This window comes from Cyrtonyx montezumae, unplaced genomic scaffold (assembly GCF_038088225.1).
Source record: "Cyrtonyx montezumae isolate F1298 unplaced genomic scaffold, pur_monq_1.0 scaffold_3, whole genome shotgun sequence".
Classification (NCBI taxonomy): domain Eukaryota; kingdom Metazoa; phylum Chordata; class Aves; order Galliformes; family Odontophoridae; genus Cyrtonyx; species Cyrtonyx montezumae.
Window position 1 is genome coordinate 33,692,728 of NW_027072034.1, and position 18,494 is coordinate 33,711,221.

At 42.1% G+C, this 18,494-nt stretch overlaps 1 protein-coding gene across 1 annotated transcript in view; it reads left to right on the forward strand.

The window, feature by feature from the left end:
• Positions 1–17,778, forward strand: part of LONRF2 (LON peptidase N-terminal domain and ring finger 2) — a 31,324-nt gene extending 13,546 nt beyond the window's left edge. Inside the window, exons 2-12 of the mRNA XM_065741149.1 lie at positions 1,987–2,105; positions 6,269–6,391; positions 7,194–7,355; positions 7,844–8,069; positions 10,162–10,258; positions 10,619–10,733; positions 11,410–11,531; positions 11,956–12,114; positions 14,990–15,152; positions 17,074–17,223; positions 17,577–17,778. Of these exons, the coding sequence (XP_065597221.1) occupies positions 1,987–2,105; positions 6,269–6,391; positions 7,194–7,355; positions 7,844–8,069; positions 10,162–10,258; positions 10,619–10,733; positions 11,410–11,531; positions 11,956–12,114; positions 14,990–15,152; positions 17,074–17,223; positions 17,577–17,735 (1,595 nt within the window). The 3' untranslated portion in view covers positions 17,736–17,778. The remainder of the gene's footprint in view (positions 1–1,986; positions 2,106–6,268; positions 6,392–7,193; positions 7,356–7,843; positions 8,070–10,161; positions 10,259–10,618; positions 10,734–11,409; positions 11,532–11,955; positions 12,115–14,989; positions 15,153–17,073; positions 17,224–17,576) is intronic.
• The last annotated feature ends 716 nt before the right edge of the window (positions 17,779–18,494 follow it).

Genomic DNA, 18,494 nt, shown 5'->3' on the forward strand with positions numbered 1-18,494 from the left:
AGCAGATACAGTGATGGAAATATAAGCAAGAGTATACTGCTGGGTTTTATACGGTCGGGAGATTATTAAGAGATAACAAAATTGAATAGTCTTGTATTTGAGCATCTTATGAAAGGAAGAAAATAAAGAGCTTGTTTTCAATTTAATTTGTAGCCTTCTTAAAATTTATTCTCTAGTAGTGCGGATCACTGCAGCAGTCTGCATGTGTAATACTGAAAGGAGAAAACCATCAGCCAACAAATTACAGTGTGAATGAGCTTTTGAAGAGCTCCGTTTTTGAGGTGTAGTCTACAGCCTGCTGTAGTCTGCCTGGGCCCAGTGAGGCAGCATCAGCTCTGGTGTATCATTCTGCAATTAGTAAATCTGGCATCAGTCCATGCTTTGGCTAAAAAAGGCGTCAGTCCTCACAGCTTCTTTCTTTCTTTCTCATCCCTTGTCCTGGCATTCATGTTTGTGAAGCTGTACAGTGAACCAGTTGAGGGGAAAGTGATCCTCTTAAACCTTTATATTTATTTGCTTTCACCGTGTTAGCTTTCAGTCAATTAATTTCTTGGTCTGGTTTGCTGTGCAACCACGCAGACCTGCTTTGCTTCAGGAGAGCTGGTGTTAGCTCCAGGGCAGGGAAGGGATGGCAGGGTGGTGTTGGGCCGTCCCTCTGCATGGTGCAGTGGCACCTGTACCAGTTGCATGCTTATTCTGTGTTCATTCTCATACTTGCATACATGCTCAAGCTTCATGTGGAGAATGTGTTCTTACTGAGGTTGTGTTTGGGATGTTTGTGCAGAATAGGAAGGGTATGGAAGCGAGAACCCAACACAGAGCCTTGAAGAAGGTGATGCTAGTTGGAAATATCCCTGAAGTTAGTTTGGAGGCAGTGTTTCAGACCTGAAAAAAGGAAGTACTGCCTCTCAGTGCACCTTGGACTGTTTTGAAAGTTTAATCCCAGTTATGAAAGCTTTAACCTGTTCACTTTTGAGTGAGAGTTCTACCACCCAGCAGACAGCTTCCAGCTCTCCTAAGGCTTTCCTGTCATGTAAAGGTTGAGAGCACCCACGTTGATTGGGATGGTGGGAGCTAGCTAGGCTGCTGGGTGCTTGGGGCCAGTTCCTGACCACAGGGCTGTGGGGTGGACGGACACCAGCAGCATTGCTGAGGTGTTGCTAATGAGTTATGCAGTTTAATATCTTATTAACGATCTTTATGAGTGATCCAAACTTGGATGGGGCAGAAGGGGCTGGCAAGTCTTGTGTGCTTTAGCTAGGGACAAAATAACCCCATGCAGCAGGACGGGCTGGGCAGAATCTGGTTAGAATGCAGAACCACAGGAAAGATTTGGCCATCCTGGTGGGCAGGCTGAATGTGGAGCCACTGTAGCTTTTTCTTCAATTTCCCCAAATCTTATGCTCAAGCTAGATTTCCATCTTAAAGCATATTAGACTGTATGATAGAGCTTGAGATGTTTATAATCCACGCGGTCTAAAAACAGTCCATGAATGTACGGCTGCTAAGGCAGTGATGTGTGCTCACCAGAAGTTTGCCTGCTATGAGGATGGCAGGTGGACATCATTTGAGGACTGCATGCTTTTTGTTTAACGAGTGGCTTCTGGGATGTTCTGTAACTGAAGTCTCAATGGTGTTCTTTGCACATAGTATTTTCTTTCAGCCAAAACTACAGAGGGAGGAAAAGCTTGGTGCTTTTTGCCCTTGCTTAATTGTCATGTAGCTAGGTGAGGGAAAGCGCAGATGACATCCCATGTGAATATGGAATCACTCTTGTGAGGTACAATTCCAAGATTGCTTACAGACTGAGAGGAATATATTTCATGAAGGAAAGGAAGAATTGCCTTCTTTTTCCCGTTACGTGGAAGTAAAAATGTAAAAATTATGCAGTTGTGCTTTTTAGGTTACTCTATTTGAAATTAGGTTACTGCGTTTAACACACACTACTGCTTCTTTTAACCTTCTTGTAACCTTTTTGTCTTCCAGCTTCTTGCAAGTGTTCACTAATAGCACAGCGAGCAGAGCTCTGTACATCAATGAAGAACTACCAGCAAGCTCTCCATGATGCAGACATCCTCTGCCGAAGCAAACCCCACTGGCCTGCGGTATGGTGCTTGCATGCTGCAAATTAAAAAAAGCAAACTGCTTGTTCTCAGCACTTCTCTTAGGGGGGCAAGTGGCAATAGGGAGGTCATTGTTGGAAGAACATTGTGGTGTTATCCGGACTGGAGGCACAGTCTGGAAGCTAAGTCCTTCACAGGACAAGTCCGGAAGGTCCTTAGTGTGGGATTTCTGTGATGGGCATCCAGTGATGTGATTTTGTTTTTGCTGGTGCCCATTAATCTGTCAGAGCTTGTGCTGTAGCTTGGAGCAGAATCACATGTAGAAGTCACCATTGCGTGTGATCACTTTTCCCTTTGGGGTGGTGTGTTCTGGCAGTGAGTGGCTTTGATGGCCTCCTGGCCACCATATCTTTCTGAGGAGTATCCCAGACCATATTTCAGTATTTGTTTTTTTTCCTTCAGTACTGAGTTCATACATCAGATTCCTGCCTGTATGAGGTAGTGAGTCATATTAAGGTGGGATTCTTTTTATAACAAATGAGGCTCTCAGGACCATCAGTTGTGGACAGTCTGGAAGCAAGGGTCAAAAATGATGTTAAGGTAGAAAAGGGACGAAGCACGTGGTGCCCACAGTTAATGCCTGAAGGCAGGCCAGGTGTCCAGCAGCTCACCCTGCCTAGGATTACACCTCTTGTCAGTCCCTTACCTGTTGCTAGCAGAACTGCAGAGCAGCTTTGACCAGATAAAGCCTCCAGGCTTAAAGACAAGGTGGTATGGGTTTTATAGGAGGGTTGTGGGAAGACTTGGCTTCTCTTTGGCCTTATAAAGACTGAGAGAAGGGTGACAGGCATCATCTACCTGGACTTGACAGAATCCCTCACCACATCCTTCTCTCTAAATTGGAGAAGTATAGACTTGAAAGATGGACTGTTTGATGGGTTAGGAACTGGTTGGCATGTCACAGCCGGAGGGTTGTGATCAACAGTTCTGTGTCTGGGTGCAGGTCGGTCACAAGTGGTATCCCCCAAGGGTCAGTCTTGGGAACAGTGCTCTTCAACATCTTTATCAGGGACATAGATGATGGTGTCAAGTACACCCTCAGCAAGTTTGTGGATGACACCAAGCTGAGTGGTGCAGTTGATACACTAGAGGGAAGGGAAGCCATCCACAGGGACCTGGACAGGCTGGATAAGTGGGCCTGTGTGAACCTAATTTGGTTTAACAAGGCCAAGTGCAAGGTGTTGAACTTGGGTCGGGGCAACCACAGGTATTTATACAGACTGGGCAAAGAAATCCTGGAGAGCAGCCCTGCAGAGAAGGACTTAAGGGTGCTGGTGGATGAGGAGCTACCCATGAGCCAGCAGTCCGTGCCTGCAGCATGGAGGACGAGCTGTATCCTGGGCTGCATTAAAAAAGGGGTGGCCATCAGGGAGAGAGAGGCGATTGCCCAGTTCTACTCAGCTCTTGTGTGGCCCCATCTGGAATACTATGTCTAGGCCTGGGGACCCCAGCACAAGAAAGGTGTAGCGCTTTTGAAGTGGGTCCAGAAGAAGATGATCAGAGGGCTGGAGCATCTCTCCTGTGAAGAAAGGTTGAGGGAACTGGGCTTGTTTAGCTTGGACAAGAGAAGGCTCCAGGGAGACCTCATTGTGGCCTTCCATTACTCGAAGGGAGCATATGAACAGGAAGGGGAACGATTGTTTACGTGGGTTGATAGTGATAGGACAAGGGGGAATGGTTTCAAACTAAGACAGGAGAGATTTAGGTTAGATATTAGGAGGAAGGTTTTCACTCAGAGGGTGGTGATGCACTGGAACAGTGCTGGCCAGAGAGGTTGTGGATGCTCCATCCCTGGAGGCATTCAAGGTGCGGCTATGATAAAACCGTTTCTGTTTGAAGGCAGATCATAATCGTACCCCACCTCCAATTCTTCTCTTTAACATTTGACTTCCTATTTAGGATCACTTTCTAGTCAAGTCAGGAATTCATCTTGAGCAGTGTCGATTGTGTTTCTGCACAAAGGGAGGCAAATGAATTAAGCACGTTCAAATGTTTTCTTGGAGCGTCTTGTCTGTTTGCCTTGCATCCATGGAAATGTGATGTGTGTCAGTCGTAGGCGGATAAAGATTTTGTTAATCGCATCTCTGAAGAATGCTAATTGAAAATGAAAGTTGTCATCACGGCATACCAGCAGTATCACAGATACATTTTGCTTTTGTGTATCAGAATTTCCACAGAAACTTTGGTGATCCAGAATTAATATTATTCAGGAATTCTGCTTTGTTTTGTGTCTTGCAGCCTTTCATCCAGTGACAAAGAGTAGCTCAAATGTATAGTGCATTTTTGCACTACATAGAGCCTTTCTCGGGGTAGCTCCTGGGAGGTGAGCATTCACCTACCAGAAACTTTAGGTTTATTGCTAACTGAAATGTAATGTCTTCCTGTGTTCCTAAAGTTCTTGGGTCCACTGTAGTAGTTAGAACAGTAGGCCAGTCTGTTTATTTTCAGTTGCTGAAACCACATCCTTGGAGTCTGTAAGGAAAAAGTTTCCAGTTGTACCTTGCAGGTGACAGAGAATTAGATGCCCTCTCTGAAGCTGCTTGAGGTTCTGACTGCATCTTACTCTTACAGATCTGTCGCTTCACTTGACACTGAACATAAGAAAGGGAAAGTGACAGTGGTAGTCTTGTAAGTGCAGAGGTCTATTGTTCCTGTGCATAGTTTTTGATGTTGGATTTGTAGATACTTCTTCCATAGTCAGCCCAGATCAGCCCTCAGTTTGCTGTGTGGATGGGGAAATTACTCCTGTAATTGAAAAACTGGAAGACACTGAGCTACCTTGTAGCTTCTCTACAGCAGTGGAGTAAACTTGTCTGCAGTGCCAGGATGGTTAGGAGCTCCTGAAAAAAAGAGGCTGTGTAAGCATCAAAATAAAAATGTCAGGGTACAGCTTCTGCTGTATCTCTTATCATATCAGAAAGAAAACATGCAGATCTTGATGTGGAATGTCTGCAGCATGCTGACTGTATCCTCGTTCTAAGAAGCCAAGGGACATTGCTTGGGAATCACATCAGGCTCTTGCATGCTCCTTGGATTCATCCTCCTATTGAGTAACATGCTTTCTGCTTGCTGGAATAAATACGCTGCTCTTTTCTGTGTTTTGGGAAATAGTCAAATTTACCTGCTCAGTCTTGGGAGGTGGTTGCATACTGAGGCTTCTTGTTCACGACTAGCCTGCTCTTCACGGTGTCTGTTACTTTCTTTTGCTGTAAGCCTCCTCCTTTTCTCCTGGACAGTGAAAAGGTAGAGATCATAACAAGCCTCAACATGAAAGGCTGCACTAAAAGAGTTGAGGGAAGTTTACCTGCTGGGTAAGATTATGTGATACCTGATCTTTTAGCGAGAGTATGAGGAGCAGAAAAAAGACATCTGCTTATCTGACCAGTCTCTCAGCCTTCAGCACAGCCTGAAGATAATTGTGTGAATCAGAGGTGGACTGGTGTCCATTTGCAAGAGCAGATGTTTACATACGCATTTGGTTTCTCTCCTTCTTTAAGGAAATAATTTCCAGAGTCAGATTTGAACTGCAGATTGACATCCACAGGGAAATTCAGAGGTGAGGCGTTCCTCTCTCACCACTAATAAGCAAAATAGAACTTGTCTCCAAGCTGATTTTTTTTGGTTGGGTTTTTTTTTTTTTATTTTTTTTTAACCTCTGCCACAGGTGTGTCGCTCCAGGATGTGGTGAGGTAGGATGAGCTAAAAGGTTTCAGGTTAAATGCTGTCAAGTTGCCCTACATTCATTATATATTGATATTTTCTACACAAATAAAACAGGACAGGACACTCAAGAAGTGAGTGACCTAAACCTGAAGTCTTTTGCTCCTTCCAGCACCTCTGTCAGCCTACCCTCTGCCACTGCATTACTGTTCACACTGTTCTGGTACAGGAAATGGTTCTTTGGGCTACAGGGAGCCCTGTAGGATATGTTGTGCTCTGAGTCCTTAGGGTGACAAACAGCCCTCCTTACACTGCATCAAGTCTTCTACTGAGAAAGGCTCAATGTCTTTGGCTGGAGGTGTTGCAGCACTGGGTCCCTGGGGATGTTTTGTTCAGCAGGAGGGAATGGGCAAGTCTGTGTGCTGCTGTCTTACTGACACTTCAGAAATGATTTTTAGCTTTGTATGTTTTCTTTGTGTGAACAGGGTCATTATGTGAAAGCAAAAGCTCTTTCTGGATTGGAAAGGACTGAGGAAGCGTTGAAGGAGTTTCTCTATTGTGTTGCCTTAAATCCTGAATGGAGCTCAATGAAGAAGGAAGCCCAGAAGGTATCAAATGCATTTAATATTTGCTTCTTGGCCTTTATACTGCTCTGTGGAGGTGCCTCCATCACAGAGATTGTGTCTTTGCAGATTACACTGCAAATCTGTAGGTTGGACCACTGCCACTTGTAGATGACGCTTGCAGTGTGTCAGCAGGATTTGAATACACCTGGATTTCATAAGCTCATGGCTCCTAATTTAAATGCCCAACAGAAAACCCTCTTCAAATCAGGAATGTTGGGGGAGGAGTTCCATTGTAGGGAAAAAATTATCCTGCAGTCTCTGCATAACTTCCCATAAGGGGATGTGGCTGTTTGCCCCTAGTAATTTTCTTTTGGTCATTTTCAAAAATGAAATGGGGAGTTCAGCAAGATGTTTGGTGGAGACTGGTGAGGGGGAGCAGCTTTACATAGATGCAGTGAGTGAGAACTCAGACATGCCTGTATTAATCTGATTCACTAAAAGAGAACCTTCTGAAGGCAAAGATCTGAGGATCAGAGTGCAGAGGGACATCAGCAGGGGAAGAAGAGGCAGGCTGCCAATCTTGGTGATCATGGGGAGCAGAGGCTTTTGAGAAGGAAGGCAGACCCCAAGTTACCACAGAGGGGAAGGCCTTGGGATGTGCCTGTGGTTGTGCTGGGCACTGCCACGCACATTTCCTGTGGGCACTGGGGAATGTAGGATCCCACCGTTGTTGCAGGCCTCTTGGCACACAGAAGCGACGTAGTTTGTTCATCTGTGTTTGTACAAACATGAAGATCCATGTTGTAATTATTGTTCTTTTTTTCTTCTCTCTCTAATTGACTAGATAATGTGTGAGATGTTTTTCCCAGCCTTTGAAAATGTGCATGATAGTCTGACAGCACCTTTCTCTAGTCGAACGTCCCATACAAGATTGAAACCTGCATTTTTAAGTAGCATAAACACACAGTCAGCTGCTGAAGATAGCTCTATTGCTGGGTCCTCAAAGGTACAGTAAAAAAAAATATTCAACATATAAACATCAAAAATAATGCAAAGGATCTGTCTGTTCTATATGACATTGTCTCTGTCAGCACTCATGTAGGCACTTACTTCGTGGTAAGCCTGTTTTCTCCACTTACTGTTATATCTCTTGTTGGGACATGTTTTTTTCAGGAGAACAGATTGGAACTCTTCAAAAACACGTGATGCCTTCATGTGGAGAACTGTTGTAGTTTCTTTTTATTTTGTATTTTTTTTCTCCTTTATGTCCTTTATGCACTTGGGATTTTAACATGATTGAAACACAATTGCTAGACAGAAGCCACGGGGAGAGAAGTGTCTTTAATGCAACTTGAGGGTGGCCTTGTGTTATGTGGACCTTTGTTCCTTTTTAAGCTCAGTATAGTTACATTGATCTATTACTGGCATATATAACTAATAATAACAATAATAATAAAACTTGTCTTATGCTATGTTTAACTGTTCTTTCTTTAGGATACTGTGTTCAGGTTAACAAAAAACCCGTCCCAGGAATCTGATGTATTTAGAAGCACTGATTCTCCCGTTTCCCATAACATACTGGATCGTTATTTTGAAGACAACAAGAAGTCTTTGGGAGCTATTCTCTCCAGTTTACCTGGAGCTGGCTTAAAAAGAAAGCTATCCAGTGATATGAGGGATATACAAAGCTTGGACGTCCCCAATAAGATCCCTAAAAAAGGTTTGTGCTGTGGTTTAGGGATTTTCTTTTGCTCATGTTAAAAAGATAAATTGCTTTTTTCTCCCTCCCTTTTTAGGTTTTAATCATACGTTTCCTGTATGGATTTGCAGTCTAGTATGTATCTTTCCACTCTTAACAACGTTACTCAGCCATTCCTGTCTTACTGGAATATGTGGAGTTTAAAGACGTTAAAGGCATTGAAGTTCAAACACTATTTACATTATTCCAGAGCAGTTTCATTTCAGTTCAATTCATTCAGTGAACACTACCTTTAGCTTCCCATAACTTGTAATCCACTAACAGTTTACTCTTTGTATTGCTGGCATCCGCATTTTCTAGGTCTCAGAGGTATAGTGGAATGTCATTGTTTTTCTATATGAGGCAAAGATACAGTAAGCCTGGAAACTGATCTTTCTGGCATCAAAAAGAGTCACATGCAACTTTACATGAAATTTGCCAAGCAAACAAAGGAGCCCTTTGAAGGGTAATAAGCCCACCCAGTTTTCTGTTGCTTGATAGCTGTGCGTACAGTTGCTTCTCAGGCTTTCCAACAAAGACCTCTGAAGTGTTTTTAGTACTCTGGGAAAAAATGCTCAAGGCAGTATATTGCACTGGGTAATGAAATAATTGGGAAAAGGGGCTTTTAAGATGCCACTGAATTAGCGTGCAGTTTTTTTAAAGAAATAAAAGCCCACACCTCCTTGACCTGTCTTACTTCAGCCTTGAAATATCTCAAGTCCTCAAGTGCTGCTGCTCGTCTGCTGCCTCAGCAGATTACCAATTTACAGCCAGTTTCTGGTCATCGTGTCGTGAAGGGAAAAATCCTGTACTCATCTGTGAACTGCAGACTCAGTAAATAGATTGTGAAATCCGACACTCCTCTATCTCTACAGTAAAGGGCAGAGATCGCATTTTACCCAGAACCATTAATTTCTGGTCTGTGCTAGATCCTGATGCCGCGCTACTATTTGCAGAATAACGCAGTTAGGTTCTTGCTGTTACTAAAGGCTAACGTGCAAGATGTAGGTTAAAGATAACACTGTTTTTCTTTGTAGGCCACACCAGTGCCCTCTCCCCTTTCCTGTCTGTACTCAAGATAAGCCAGATGCTGAGCATAAGTTACCTTTTAACAAAATATCCCAGTGTTTTGACTTAACAGAGAAAAACTGAGTATTTTTTTTTTCATGGTCAAGAATTTGGTTAATAAAAAGGACATGAAGGCTCTTCTGCAATTCTGCAGTTTCTACAGAAGGCTCTTCTTCAATTCTGTCTGAGCAACAAAGATGTGAACTGTAAAAGAAGTTGCAGAATTGGATGAGGTGTTGGAACAGGCTGCCCAGAGAGGTGCTGGAGTCACTATCCCTGGAAGTTTTCAAGAAAAGGGTAGATGTCACACTGAGTGATGTGGTTTAAAGTGGTCACTGCGCTATCAGTTGGACTTAGATGATCTTAGTGATCTTTCCAACGTGTAATCTTAGGTGTGTTCACTACAGTGATACACGTGACCTTCAAGAAACAAGATGGCCAGTTTTTTTTGTGAAGTCTTCTGTCTCTGTATTTGCCAGCTACATTAACTCATGCAACTCCAGTGGTCCTTCAGAGCGAAGCTGTGTGAGATGTAGGATTTCCACAGCAGGGTAGTCTAGAAGAGTGCAAGCTTTTTTATACTGGTAAGAAAAATTATCCCTGCTGAGACATCTATAATAAACACTGATGAAATAGTTTAACTGTGTAAACAAATTAAATTCTGGACTTAACATACTTAAAAACATCTGGTCTGGCTGATGTGGGAGTAGTGATGGTGGTGGGAAAGCAACAGCAGAATATTTTAAAAACTAGACTTCGAAAAAAACAACCATTTTTGGAGAAGCAACTTGTGGGTATTCAGCTGTAAAATGCTTTCTCTGGCCATCATCCTCTCTCTCCAAAAAAACTTCCTGCCAGAAAGTCTAAAACTTAAATGGAAAATATGTTTATTTGAAACAAAGCTTCAGAAAAGAAAAGAGAGAATTTTGTTAAGAAAAAACAACTTAGCATTTGAAATTGCAGTTAATACTAAAATACTTAGTGTAATCATCACCTTAACTTCTAGATGCAGATGTTTTACCTGAAAATGCTGTCATCACTTCAAGTGAGATACCAACAACTCTTGTTGATGCGTCGGACTTCGAGTGTTCCCTCTGCATGAGGTATGGTGGTGTTGACCTGCGATTAAGATCTGAGAGCCTTTCTAGCTTCTGAAAAATGTTTTTGTGGTGTAAGAAGGGAAAGCAGCCAAAGAATGCTGAAAGCATTGCTTCATTTCTTTTTCCTGAAATTTGGATCCGATAAATCTTTATGGACGCAGTTTTCATTGCGCACCAACTTTATCTACTACTTCTAAAACTGAAAACATCTTTAAGTCTTCGGATAAAATTGTCACCTGTAATTTATACAAAAGCTGGAATGGGTGAGATAGTGAGGTCTACTCCTTTGCTTCCACAGTTTAGGGTTCTGTATAGTTTTTGTTGGCAGCTTAGGTTTTTTTTGTTCCATGTTTTCATGTTCAGGTTGTTCTATGAACCTGTTACCACTCCCTGTGGACACACCTTTTGCCTCAAATGCCTTGAGCGTTGCCTTGACCATAATCCGCATTGCCCACTCTGCAAAGAAAAGCTGTCAGAAGTAAGTATGTCCTTGCCCAAGTTAATAAAAATGCTCAAAGCTGTGTTCTTCTGGTAACATGTACAGGGGGTGATTCTGTGCTCTATTTGCAGAACAGTGCGGTAGTACTCACAGCATCAAGCTGTGCACAGACCTCATTTGCTCCAGAATATATTCTGTTGTTCCTTGTGAAAAAAAAAAAGTAGGGAAAAAAGTAGGATTTGCTGGTGCTTAAAGGAATAGATATTTCCTGTGTCATGTCATGCTCACACTTGAGGAGTCCCACCCTGTTCCTACCATCAGTCTGTATCTCTGTGAGCAGTGAAGGAGGAATGGGCACTCCTCGGTCAAACCTCGTGCTCCAGTAGGCATAATGCATCTCATAGATGGAATACTTCTTGGGGAACAGTAATCTGACAGCTCTGGGTGGGAATAATGTATGTATCTTCTGCAAAAGCAAGGAGGAACTGGCTGTTCTTGGTGGTAGTACAAATTCTGCAAAAAGAAGTGAAGCTAATGGGCACTAGAGCGAGCCTCATATCATAAAGTAGAAGCTGTTATGCCTAAAGGCTGGAGAGAAGGAGGAGGAGTCACAGCAGTCAGGAGCTAATGCCCCTTAGGAAAGGGGATGGGCTGGGATAAAGAGTTGTTAGCTGACTTCTTGTTATCAGGCTTCAGAGTTGTCCCTTCCTTGCAGTTCTTGGCGAGCAGAACTTACAAAAAGACCGTCCTTACGGAGGAGCTGATAGTCCGCTACTTGCCAGAGGAACTGTCTGAAAGGAAGAAAGTATATGAGGAAGAAATGAAGGAATTGTCAAAGTAGGCTCTCTTTTTTTTTTTTTTTTTACTGCTGATAACTGTTATATGTTTATTTTTTTAATTCTAAATTACTGAAGCAGCTTTACATTTGCTTATGGAAGTTACTTAGTTAACTACATTACTATAAAAAGTCATGACCAAAATCTTCGTATTTGTATTTAAGCTAGATGGGTCTGTGTGCACACTCTCTGGAAATTGGCTATTATTTCCTGACTTTTCCTTTATAAAAGTAGATAAGGTGACATTAACAGAAAGAGACCTGAAATGTACTTGTCCTATGAAAATGACAAACCACAACCAGGTAGGCATTTAACAAGAATGAGTCTAAGGAAACCACAGGAAGTGGTGTTATTTTACAGGTTTATGCTGAATATAGCAGTGTCTGGAAAAAAATTGAACTTTTTTTTTAACCATTATCTTACAGTTTGAATAAAGATGTTCCCATCTTCGTATGTACCATGGCCTTCCCTACCATCCCTTGCCCACTTCATGTTTTTGAACCTCGTTATCGCCTGATGATAAGAAGATGCATGGAAACTGGTACCAAACAGTTTGGCATGTGCTTAGCTGATGAATTGAAAGGGTAAGGAGATGAGCTAGGATGTCCTTTGTTTGCAGTGTTGTCGTGCTGATGGGGTTCTGCAGCACACTGTACTTGTCTCCTCTGACCACTGTGGTTCCTTCCAGTCCTGTATGAACCAGTGTAGAAGTTGGTGGCTTTCTGCTTTAGTATATCAGACATTCCTTTGGATGCAAAGATGTTATTTTTATTGCTCCCCTGTTGGGTGGATAACAAAAATACAACTCATCTTGTTACTACAGACTCCAGAAATAGCACTGAATTGTGTGTGTGGTTGGAAAGCTTTCTAGCCTGTTTGTTCTAGTGAAAGCTGACAGTGTGGATGAGGTTGCTTCTCTGTCTGCTCGTTTAAAACAAACAAAAAAAGACCAAAACACAAAAAACAAACTCAAACCTTGCATAGCTTTCCTGCATGGGCAGAATCGTTTGAACAAGACCAAGTATACATTTGGCTGAGAAGCCTCTATTGCTACTGAGCATTGGATTTTGATGTTTGTCTTTACTGCTGTGTTGCAATGTCTAAGCTCTGCAGTGAGTGGGTTACGTTGTCTTTGTATATGATCTTCCCTTTAATTCTTTTTTGTAAATTCCAACACTGGTGTGTTTCCACCTCCCTGTGTGGAGGTGAATGCTAATGATTAAATAAAAGTCTAGATGAAAGGGAAAGGGGATAAGCAGATAGTCTTGGGAAAAAAAAAACCAACACAAGGTGTTCTTAAGAAATGTCTGTCTTATTAGATGTGATAGGAAGTTGTTTACTTCAGAAGAGTGATGCAGAATTGCCAGTGTGGGAAGTCTTAAGAATATATTAAGCAATCTCAGTAGCAGCCTTTTTGTAGGGGATCATGGCTGGAGCAGAGAGGAGGGCAGTCATACCCAGGTTTGGCAGCCTTTCCTTCTCCAGTTCAGGGATTTTTCTCCCAGATGAGAGGATGAAGGTGGCAGTAAGAATGCAGGAGATGCTTCAGCTGGCTCTGGCTGTGCTCCATGCCATTTGACATGCTGTCAACGGTGCATTCCCAGTGGAGTTGAGGTTCCTACTACAGCTGACTAGCTGTGATCCGTTGCAGTCTTATTATCAATTTTCTGGAAGCAAACATGTTTTAAGAGTGAGGAGAAAAGGACCCTGCAGCATCAGTGATTAATGATCCCTGTACATCTGGGATACAGAGGGACAAGGGGTTACAAACCTAAAAACAGACATTCGTTTGATAGTGCCATGAAGAGCGTTCTCAGTGCAACCAATGTGGTTAGATACAGTTAGTATGCTCAGTCTGTTTAGAGCCTTTGAAATAATTAAACATTTTAAGCATGGTACCTTCCAGTTAAATCAAAAACACTGAAGCACAGGAAGCCTTTAATTGTAGTCACCTGGCAGGCTGTTGTGATGTCTTACACAAGTAAAGAAATAATTTTGTTTGTTCAAAATTGCGAAATCTAGTTTAAATAAGAAAGTAGGGAAACTTGTTTTGCCTCATCTATTGAGACAAGAGTACAGAAGGCTGAGATTCTTACCTCCCTTGAAAGATGTGGTGACAAGTCATATTAAGTTCATTACCTTCCTCTGATTTGCTTGTCCACTTAAAATTAAAACTTAGAGAAGAATTGTTTATAAACTTTTAAGATGTCAGAACATTTTATAGTCGTTGCCAGGTGCTTTCTTGTCTCTCTTTGATCAAAGTCACTTTCCATCCAAAAGTAACTTCTCAAAGAATGACAAAAAAACATCACTTCCAGATGAATTTTTGAACTCGATACGAATGCCATTAAAATCCTTGACAAAAAAAGAAAGAAAGAAAAAAGGTTTGTAGCTGTTTAAATAGTGCTTAATCTGATCTTTCGATAATAAATTAACTTGTTGTAATCTCAGTGGTCAAGCACACAGGGCTCGGTGGTGTGCAGCTGTGTGCTTCTTGCTCTTCCTCAAGTCTGCACAATACAATGGCCAGAAGAGAATGGCTGTTCACAGCTGTCAGCTTTTTTCCTCACCAAACCTTGAATTCCTGTAGAATAGAAGAAGGAATCGTTTCCTAGCAGCACTGTTGTTTCTTCATTACTCTGATTTAACAAATGGCCAAGTCCTGGTATAACAAGTGTTTCCCTGATGAAACATTTATTGGATCCTGTAGGGATTTGTTATCTTGAGATCAGGGTAGGTACAGTGCATTCTCTTGGTTCGCAGAAAGCTGAGGCACAAGGCTGCAAACACTGGCAGATCAGAGTATCGCAGTGAGGAATTGTTGTGTGATCAGCTTCTGTAATGAACTAAGTAAAGCACAGGTGCAGAGTAGATAAGCCTAATTAATTGAAATACAATTTTGTTGCATGCTACTTTCCAGAACGTAATTGAAATTTGTGCTTTAAATAATTGCAAATGCAATTGCGCTTTTATGAAGGGGGTATTTTATTTTGGTTAACTGAAAAGATACAAGAGCAGGAAGAGTCTGGCTCTGTAGAAGCCTTTTCCTCCTGAAGCCTGTAATCCTCTGTTTACACCTCAATGAGGGGGATTGCCCTCCTAGCCCTGCATTTGTGTCTCAGTTCCTTGACTTCCTTATGGTATCTTTATCCATCTTGTTTTCTTTGCAGAGCAAGTGAGTTTGCCACAAGCAACTGGCAACTCACAGCTCCATTTAGCTTTCCTGTCCCTTCTCTACCTCCCTTACATACCTAGGCTCTGAAAGTGCTGCTGCCTTGGACCTCCAGGGAAGGCAAAAAGGGTGGGGGTTGTGTGGCTTATGTGCATAAGCTGAAATGTATTGTCACCAAAGCAAGAACCTCTTTCAAATAAAAAGTGGTGAATTAGGCCCAGTATTTGTCCTGATGTATATAAATGCTTGTTGATGATTTCCACTTTTATACCCTTCTGTCATTTCAGATTTGCAGATCATGGCTGTATATTAGAGATCAGGGACGTAAAGTTTTTTCCTGATGGACGCTCAGTTGTTGATACAGTTGGTGTCCGTCGTTTTAGGGTCTTAAGCCATGGCCAGCGAGATGGATATAACACAGCAAACATCGAATATCTTGAAGATAAAAAGGTGATCTATGGTGCAAAAGTTATTCATACCCATGTATTGCTGGATTCACTTAAATAGCCTTTCCTTATTGCATTTCAAGTTAGCTGTGCATTATTTTTTAATCGATATCATTGTGAGTACTGTAGCTCTATTTTGACAACCGTGGAACAAACGTAGCTTGTCTCTTACACGCTTCCCTTTCTTCCTTTCTATCCTTACAATAATCTCTGCTTCAAGCGTTACACTGCCTTCATGAATCTCTTACGTAGCTTCTGATACCTAGGTGGTGAGATCTGGCATGACATGTAGGGGAGCATAGAGTAGTGTTTTAAAACTGCTGAGGGCTTATCACCCATCTAAGAACACAGTTAGTAGAGAATTGGCTATTCTCTTTGTTCACTGAACACAGGAGATCAGTGTCTAGTTTTGGCAGACTTCCTACGACTTCCCAGCTCTGGTTTGCAGAATGGCTCCTCAAACAAACGCAGGAGTCCGTTATTAAAATGAGATCTTTGTGACATACAGTTACTGTGCCTGTGCAAACGTCTGTCAAAGCTGGTTGAGAGCTGAAGATTGCCAGGAGAGGAGTAATTTTACAACCAAGTCCTCTTAGATTACCTGCAACAAGTGGGGTGCCTGTGATGGGTGTTGGCCAAAGTGTGAATTTTTGGCCATAATAATTATGGCACCTGAGTCATCTTCAGAGCACATCTGTAAAATCTTGATCCCTCTTAACACTGAACCTAGTAGTAATCTTATGCCAATTGATGAAATCCGTTCTGATCTTGCAGCTCTTTAGCACACTTTCATGGTTAAAGTGTGAGTCTGTAAAATCCTGGTAGGGCTCTTGCAGCTTGTACAGGATGGTGCAGTGTTGTTCACCAGGGCAGGAGAGGTGTATTGTGGGGTGCTTTCCCCGCAGGGAAGCTCCAAGTATGTAATCTGTTCAGTGTTTAGATCCCCAGAGAAGGGTGGTGAAGTACACGTCAAGACACTGTTTTGAAGATGGTGTCATAGACTCACCTCTTTATAACTACAGTGAGATTTACCTTGTCTCACTTCAGAGGCTGATGTCTGACTTCAGCACTGTACATTCCTGTTGTAGTCAGTGGTGAGAAGTCTCAGTTCAAAGCTGCCTATTTATCTGCTCTGTTGTAGATATCTGCCCTAAGATGAAATTAATTACCTGCTAGAGCTTTTCCTCCTCACCTAGGAAGGGCATCCAGAGCAGCTAGCTCAGATGTGTCTCACAAGAAACACACCATTGGTGTGTACAGTTCTGAAAGAGAACAAACAAAAATAATTTGTGGTGGTGTTTTTTTTTTTGTTTGTTTTTTATGCTTTTTTCTTTTCTCTGATGCCTAATAGTCAGCCCTATGCAACTAAAGCACACTTTGCAAAGGTCTTTTATTAATGGCCATTCCCGGTATGGGAAGTCATTCACTTTCTCAGCTTCCTGCCTGCACACTTCTGCCCTCCTCCACTTTCTCCTTGGCTGTTGTGCCATGACCTTAACCCTTTTAGAAAGTATTGCTGATTTCTAAATGCTGTAGAAAACCATCTTTTTTACTGAGTGGCAGTAGAAATTCCTGAGTTTTTCCAGACAATAAAAGAAAGTTCAGAGGTCATTTAGTATCGGGGACACTAGGCTGCAGGTTTGAAATGATTGTTAAGATATTCTGTGATTAGAAAGCAGATTCTTCAGTTGTGCCAATATTTAGGAAGGGTTATTAATGAGTAACTTTTCTAGGAAATGTCATTTCAGAACATGTAGGGGAGGGTTCCATCATTCAGGTTTGAAATATGAGAGTTGAATACAGTTTGCTTAGATATGGACATTTGAACAGCCACAGTCACTGCATTATTGTGCTTCACTTGCTTCTGGCAGAACATATGAATTCCATAGTACCAAACCTGTTTTGTTCCATCTTTTAACAACAAGGTTGAAGGACCAGAGTATGAAGAACTTGTCCGCCTTCATGACTCAGTTTATGATCAAGCTGTTGCCTGGTTTACTTCTCTTAAAGACAATATGAAGGTGCAAATTCTCAATCATTTTGGGTCCATGCCAGGAAAAGAACCAGAGCCACAGGTAACCTTTGCTATTCATTCATCATTATTCTTTATGTGTTTTTCATACAAAGCTATTTTCTCGCAGAGATTTTTGCTGTATTTTTGTGCATTCTAAGCTCTTCTTCACCAAATTTTGTTCTATTTGCATGAAGTGTGGAAAGCAGTTGTCACGTATCAGTACGAGTTGATACGTGAAGAGGTGAGCTTTAATGGAGCAAAAAGATAAGGAGAATGGCTGAAATCAAATGCTTAGTAGCTGCTTTTAGTTTTATGATGCGTTTCTGAACAAAAGGGAGGTGGGAAGGAAGGTACTGGTCTTCATTGTGCAGTGTTGGTGAATACATGCTTGAATGTCTTTCCATCCTTTTACAGAGCAACCCCAGTGGTCCTGCCTGGTACTGGTGGCTCTTGGCAGTGTTGCCTCTGGAGAACAGAGCTCAGCTGGCTATACTGGCGATGACCTCCCTTAAGGATCGTCTTATTGCCATCAGACGCGTCTTGATATTTGTGACTCGTAAAAGACCTAGATAACATGGTCTTCAGTTATGAGTGGGCACTGAAAGCATCTCATGACTGGTTGTTTGTGGGGGGGTGAGAGGGAGGGGTTGTTGTTTTTTGCTTTTTTTCCAGAAAGATTCTTTCAAAAATGAACAGCCCTTTCTGACTGTGTCCAGCATCCATCGATTGCATCGGTTTGTTATCCTGGGTATTCACCAAACCTTGCACTCTTCTCCTGTTGTCCCAATGAAATCTGAGCCTCTACAAAGCTGTGCTACAGTTAGAACGTAGTTGATCAGTGTGGATAAATTGCTTCAAAGTGCTATGATAGAATTAGTGTTTCTAGCCTGCAAGAGAGTTAAGTACTAGAGTAGCACTGTTCACCTACGCGTGATTTGGATTTCCACTTAGTAGGAAAAGGAGACTGGACAGTGGACTAAAGAGGTGTTTCCTAGACTTTCTCAAAGGTATTGAACAGAAGAGGAGCTGCGCTTCCTGGCCAAAGTATATGTGAAGACTGTAACGAGCAGTGTGCTCTGTTAGTGAACTGGTAGACAGTCCGTCATACACCCACATCTCTTTTTTGGGAAATATAAGTCTGTGAGGGAAAAAAGAACACCTAAGCAGTTTGTGGTCAAGGCATCTGAGGATGTTCATCTGAAAGAATAATAGCTACTGAATAACTAAGCTATCCAGTAGCCTTAGGTAATCCCTTGTGTTGTGATATATGTGTTGTAGCAGATTGAGTATGTACAAAATGCTTGGAAGGGTGTACTTTGGATTATTTGAAAA